Source organism: Ceratotherium simum, chromosome 17 (assembly GCF_057802395.1).
Source record: "Ceratotherium simum simum isolate JZ-2026a chromosome 17, ASM5780239v1, whole genome shotgun sequence".
NCBI classification, from domain to species: Eukaryota; Metazoa; Chordata; class Mammalia; order Perissodactyla; family Rhinocerotidae; genus Ceratotherium; species Ceratotherium simum.
The window spans coordinates 54,829,914-54,836,494 of NC_141916.1; the positions used below are offsets into that span (position 1 = coordinate 54,829,914).

The window sequence follows — 6,581 nt, forward strand, 5'->3', positions numbered from 1 at the left end:
ATTGTTTCTTTAATTTTTTTTCTGCTCCCTTTTCTCTCTCCTGTATTTCTGGAACTCTAATTACATGTATATTAGACCACTTGATACTATTCTGCTGGTCATTGGGGCTCTGTATATTTTTTCCAATCTGTTTTCCTCCCTGTGCTTCAGTTTGGACAATTTCATTGATTGTCTTAAAATCACCAATCTTTTCTTTTCTGTAGTTAATCCAATCAAGTGAGTTTTTGATTTAAGGTACCATGTTTCTAGTTCTAGAATTTCCATTTGATTTTTTTTTTTTTTTAAGTTTCCAGGTTGCTCCTGAAAGTCCCCATCTCTTTTCCCATTATGTCTATCTTTTCCTCTAGACTCTTTAACATATTTATCATAATTATTTTAAAGTTCCTGCCTGCTAATTGCAATTTCGGGATCATTTGTGTGTCTGTTTCTATTGAGTGATTTTTTTCTCTTAAAGTGAAGATCAAATTTTTCCATTGCTTTGAATGGAAATTTTTACTATGTGTTAGACATTGGTGCTATTTCCTCTGATGAACATTAAGTTTGCTTCTAGCAGGTGGTTAGATTATTGGTGGTTCACCTTGAACTAAAGAAGGCTAGATTTTAAACTACCTTAGGGATGGTCTATCTCAATATTTCTTAGTCCAAGGGTGAATATTTTAGTCCTGACACATGGTCTTTACTCCAAGGGCTTGACCCTTCTGAAATTTCAGTGGAAACCTGAAGTGTTTATCTAGCCCCTTCAGCTTGGTGGGATTCAGACTCCAAACTCTGGCTCCCCTGTGGTGTGTGGCAGCTGAAATTTCTGCTCAGCTCTTTTAGCCATCCACCTCTTGTTTTGTCCCTGGTTTCCTCATAGGCTTCTCTGAGCATATATAATTCAGAGGTCAACCAAGGATTTGAAGGGAGTTTATATGCAGATTATATGGCTTTCCCTTCCTGACTTCCTATTTTCTGAGGTTTTCCCTTTAGCTTCCAGCTGTTCTAGAAGTTTGAAACTCTGTCCTCTGATGCCTCAGGCAGATACAACTGTAATTTTCTGCTCAAGTTCCAGCTGTCCGGTGTCATGCAAATTGCTCTCAGGGGAAAAGCCATTTAAACAAGATTCTTGTCCATTATGGTTTCCTCTTTCAAGGATCAAATCACCTATGGTTTATCTCTGATGTTTGCCATCTAGTACCTTTAAACAATTGTTTTAAATATTTTGTCAGGAATTTAGAATTGTTATCTGCAGAGGGTTAGTCCAATATAAGCTACTCTGCCATTACTAGAAGCAGAACTCCATTGATGGTTTTTAAGCAGGAGAGTGACATGATTAGACATATTTTAAGAAGGTCATTCTAGCAGCTGTGTGGAGACCTACAGTAGAGAGACAAGAATGGAGGTAGGAAGACAAATTAAGACTATTACCAGAGTCCAGTGGTAGAGGATGATTACTTGGACTAGGTGATGACAGAGGACACTGGTCATGACAAGCAGTGGATGAGTCTGAGATGATTTTTGGCAAGATTTGGTGATGAGTGGTGCGATGAGAAACAGAAGTCAAGCATGACTCCCACATTTCTGGTTTGAGCAACTGAGCAATGAAACCATTTACCAAGATAGGTAAGACAGGAGAATGATGAGATTTGGGACAAAAATCAAGTTGCATTGTGTATATAAGTCTTGAGATGACAATAAGATACACAGTTGTCAAGTAGATACTTGAATTTATAAACCTGGAGCTCAGGAGAGAGGTCTAATTTAATAGATCTGGCTGCTAGAACTTGAGTAAGATGTATATATGTAGGGGGACAGAATGCTCTCTAGGGGATTGAGAACTGACAAAGGTTAGTTAAGAGTTGGATGTTGACTTTCTGAACTCCAGGTGAAACTGCTGAATAGGAGAGATGGGAAGCTGGAAAAGTAAGCCTACTTATGCTGGGATGTTCAGGGGAAGTTAACTAAGGCTGTTTTTTCTCCTGGGTATAGGGATACAAGGAAGAGAAGATCCAAGGTGACTGCTGTGGGAGATGTCTGCCTACGGCTTGCACCATTCAGCTAAGAGGAGGACAGACCATGACACTGAAGGTGGGAGCAAGTTGAACTTAGGAGTTTCCCCTCATATCACCATCTGGTTTCCTATTTTGGGATCTTTTCTTCAAGAAAGAGGGACTAAGTTTGGGTCAGTATTGGCTTCTTTTCCTGCCTATTTCTGATTTTATAAAGAAGATGGATAACCTATAGAAGGTACGGAATTTTTTCTTTGGTTTAGTTATTTTGTCACTCTTCTTGACAAGAGCATAGTTGGTGGTGTATGGCCGCATGATTTGGAGTTGGTTGATCTTTAAGATTTTCTCCAGCCTTGATTGTCTATAAGACTGGATAGGCAATCAGGGTGAAACAAACTCTGACCTATGAAAGCCAGAATTAGATGGTAGGGCTGGATGGTGGTGCCGGGTTCACCTCTAGTTTAGTTATTGATCAACCAATTTACCCTTGCTTTTTAAGCTTTTAAGCTGTCAGGAGAATTTGGGGATTCTCTACATTTATGCAGCACTATTCACAGTAAATAAGTTGTAAAACTGGGACTCCACCTCTATTCTGTGTTCTGGGTGTGGAGACTTTATACTGTCTCATTCTTGTTCCATAGTTCTCCAAATTGTGTCAACAACTCCAAGGAGTCAAGGTGATGGTTTGAAGTGGCTTTGTAATCCAAACACTGTCTCTACCCACTTCCCCTCTTTCCTTTCAGCGTGATGAGATGCTCCAGGATGGCTGTGATACTCACTTCTGCAAGGTCAATGAGAGAGGAGAGTATATCTGGGAGAAGAGAATCATGAGCTGCCCTCCCTTTGATGAACACAAATGTCGGGCTGAAGGAGTGAGTAGTCGGAGCTCAGATCCTGCTTACCACTTGACTGTCTCCATATTTGACTCTAAGAACAGAGTCCTTCTGAACAGCATGCAGTCCAATTCTGACATGATTTCCAGGTGTCCGAGGGAGATCCCTGGCCTGGTTTAAGCATCAATGAATTTATAAAATCAAAGCCCGATGGAGAGACAAAACTCTCTGCGCTATATGATGCTTTAAAAAATACCTTTCCCTTGGAGCATACTGAATCTGTGACCGTTGAATGGGAAGGTGAGAGATCAAACTGATTTCCAGTCTCCTGTGGGAATGATGATCCTGATGACTCAATCAGAAGGGAATTCAGAATAATCAAAATTGTTTCAGCCTGGTCAGGTAGGGTGGTAATTCTGCTCACATTTGAGACAGGAAAGCACAGTTTACTGGGGACTTAAGCTCAGGACTGTGAGTACAGAGCTGAGAGTTAGCCCGGAGAGTGACCTGAAAGCTGACCACTGTGTACTATTTGTGCCTAATCTGAGCCTTTGCTGTTTTTTTAGGGGAAAGTCATGAACGTTCCAGGCACTTGCTGTAACATGTGTAAGTACGTTACCAATAGCTTGTCCCTTGAAACCCGTGAGACCAAGTAAAGGGACTGCTCTTTGGAGTAAGCTTTCTTCTAGAAAGATATTTCTTGATCACTGGCCAGTCATTATGTTGAATTCTGTAGGGAATTGCCACCTCTCCCTGAAAGTCCTTAGACTACTTCTTGCTCAAATCCCCTTTCAAATGCCTGTCATGTAGTCTTTCCTCCAAACTCTTTACTGTCTCGAGCCTCTTATCTGCCTTTCCCCTCATAGAGTCTTGAGTTGTTCATAGTCTTATCATGAGAGAATCTCTTCTCTCTCCAACCGGAGCTCCTTGAAGACAGGCACCCTTGATTCCTGATCTTGACAGAGCAGACACTCAATACACATCTATTCACTGAATGTCATACAGCTATCTTGGAGAGATGGGGAGCCACCAGTTGGCCAATATTAGCCCCTACCATGTGCTGTGGGGGCTGCAGGGAACATAGAGTCCTCTCAAGGATTCATAAGGCAGCTCTCAGGGTATTATCCTCCCCTTTTCACTCTCAGCCCCTCTTGACCTTGTAGTTATGTTATACTGTTTGGTCCTAATAGCTCACAGCAGCAGCTTTGGAGACGGGCTCAACACGTCTGCACGTCAGATGGCATTCTTACCACACATTTTTGTGATCATGAGCACAAGTAACTTTCAGAATCCCAATGTTAATGCTATATTCTCTGAATATAGAGTTACTTTCCTGGACTAATATATTTGTTTTTAGTTTAGTTTTTTTTGTTTTTTTTGTTTTGGGTTCATTGGTCCATGTTTATTTTTGGGTAGAGAAAGGACGGGTGAACACATGAATACCTTCAGTGTTCCATCATTCATTCTTTTCTTGATGGCTTACTCTGACAGTCCCTGTAATTGCTGTAGCCAGGCTGCAGACTGAGGAAACACGATCTGAAAGCATCTCTTTCTATGATTGCTGTATGAATGGGTTAAGAATATGGAGTCAGGAAACCATCAGAGAAGATGAATTCTCTCTAGGCGCACTGCACATGCAGTTTGGTTAGGAGACTGTTACCTGCAAAACTAGCAACAAGGGCCCTTTGGTGGTCAGTGCGTGCAGGAGGCTGAGAACCCTCATAAGGAAAGTTAGCCATGCTCAGGGATTTAAATCTACAGTGAAAGAATATAGTATGTCGGCCTAAATATGTTTTCCTTATTCATCCTCTTAATGTAGTTGGCAGGCTTTCACTTTAAAATGGAATTATTTGGAAGTTGGGAGGCAGGCTAATATGTAGTTAGGGTTGATTTAGACTTGGTGGCATCCAAGAATGGAAAACTCCCAGTGTTCAGATGAAGAATGGTGAGCTGGTATTAAATCTCAGAATTCTCAGCTGGCCAAGTAGAGATTCAAATCTGAATGCCACTAGCCCTGTATGTGGAGAAACCCATGCCCATGACCTGTAGACAGCTATACCTGAAGAGGGGCTTCCACAAGGGCCCCCACAGAGGCAGTGAGCACCTTTATGTGGCCAGGACATTTGCCTTTCCTCTGACCCAAAGACAGGGATGACAGGTATTATATTTATTGGCTACTTCATTGCCCATTAGCTTCGGATATTTTATAAGCATAAGAGGATTTCTCCAGTCATTATGGTTTTTAAAGTCTACAATTATATAGACTCATCCATCTCCATCATGAAAGCCCAGTGAATCTAGGCTCCTCCTGCAATTATAATTGTTTCATTAAATGAGTTAAACCCGGCAACAACTACATCTCTGACTATGAGGGGCGGGGAGCAGCTGAGGTGAACCAGAATAACTGAATTCCCCTCCCTGCTGATGGGGTTGGTGATTTGGTTACTGTGAAATTGACCTACTTCCAGCCCAGTGAGGGAAGTGGGTGGCGAGTGTTCCACAGAACCCCTGCCAGGCCCCAGGTCCACCTCTGCCCTGTCCTCCAGGTGAGGAGCCCGAATGCAAGGACATCACTGCCCGGCTGCAGTATGTCAAGGTGGGAAACTGTAAGTCGGAAGAGAAAGTGGACATTCATTACTGCGAGGTAAGGGGCCCCAACTTCACCATGGCCTCGGTGGAGGGGGCTGGGTCTCCTTGTTCAGAGACATCTCTTTAGTGACATTTTAAAAGGATCTGGAAAAGTCACAGACAAGAGAAGTGAAAGGAACTGGAAGCAATTTTTTCTAAAGCAATTGTTTTATTGAAGTAACTGGGAACTTTTGACCCCAGAAGAAAAAAACTGAGGAAAGAGCCAGCCCTGATGGCCTAGTGGTTAAAGTTTGGTGCTCTCACTGCTTCGGCAGCCTGGGTTTGGTTCCTGGTTGCAGAACCACACCACCTATCTGTCAGTTGCCATGCTGTGGCAGTTCTAGAAGAACTAGAAGGACTTACAACTAGGATATACAACCATGCACTGGGGCTTTGGGGAGGGGGAAAAAAAAAAAGAAAAAGAGGAAGATTGGCAACAGATGTTAGCTCAGGGTGACTCCTCTGCAAAAAACAAAACAAACAAAAAAACTGAGGAAAGACTCGACAAATGCTTTAAAGAGAATGGAGAGTTATTTATGGAAGATGTGGGCTACATTTCCTGATGGTGAATCAACCATGCATGAAATTGCAGCGAGAGGGATGTGGGTGTGATAGTACCATAAGGAGAGAGGACATCCCAGACTTCCCTGAGGTCTACCTTTGCAAATTGCTTAGCTGCCCTGGGTTTCTCTGGGTGAGGCAAGCCCTGCCTTGCTTGGAGGAGGGCAGGTGGAGGAAGCAGGCTGCCCCAGAGTCCTCCCCACCCCAGGATTCTCCACCATCGTGATGCTTCTCCTCTCTGCTCCGTTGCAGGGTAAATGTACCAGCAAAGCCATATACTCCATCGACACGGAGGATGTGGAAGACCAGTGCTCTTGCTGCTCGCCGACGCGGACGGAGCCCATGCAGGTGCCCCTGTACTGCACCAACGGCTCAGTCATCTTCCACCAGGTCCTCAATGCCATGCAGTGCAAGTGCAACCTCAGGAAGTGCAGCAAGTGAGGCCGCTGCCGCTGCTGCCATGGACGCCCGCTGTCACCCGCCTGGGGCCGGACCGGCCAGAGTGCTGCTCGGTCCTCTGCATGCTCTGCTCTCATGCCCTCCTGGGGCCATAATAAAGGTCAATCTCTCA

The 6,581-nt window shown here is 43.6% G+C and overlaps 1 protein-coding gene across 1 annotated transcript in view; it reads left to right on the forward strand.

Annotated features, from left to right (window-relative positions):
* VWF (von Willebrand factor) overlaps positions 1-6,581 on the forward strand; it is a 153,050-nt gene extending 146,469 nt beyond the window's left edge. The window contains exons 48-52 of the mRNA XM_014793926.2: positions 1,969-2,067; positions 2,732-2,860; positions 3,388-3,427; positions 5,368-5,465; positions 6,263-6,581. Of these exons, the coding sequence (XP_014649412.2) occupies positions 1,969-2,067; positions 2,732-2,860; positions 3,388-3,427; positions 5,368-5,465; positions 6,263-6,451 (555 nt within the window). The 3' untranslated portion in view covers positions 6,452-6,581. The remainder of the gene's footprint in view (positions 1-1,968; positions 2,068-2,731; positions 2,861-3,387; positions 3,428-5,367; positions 5,466-6,262) is intronic.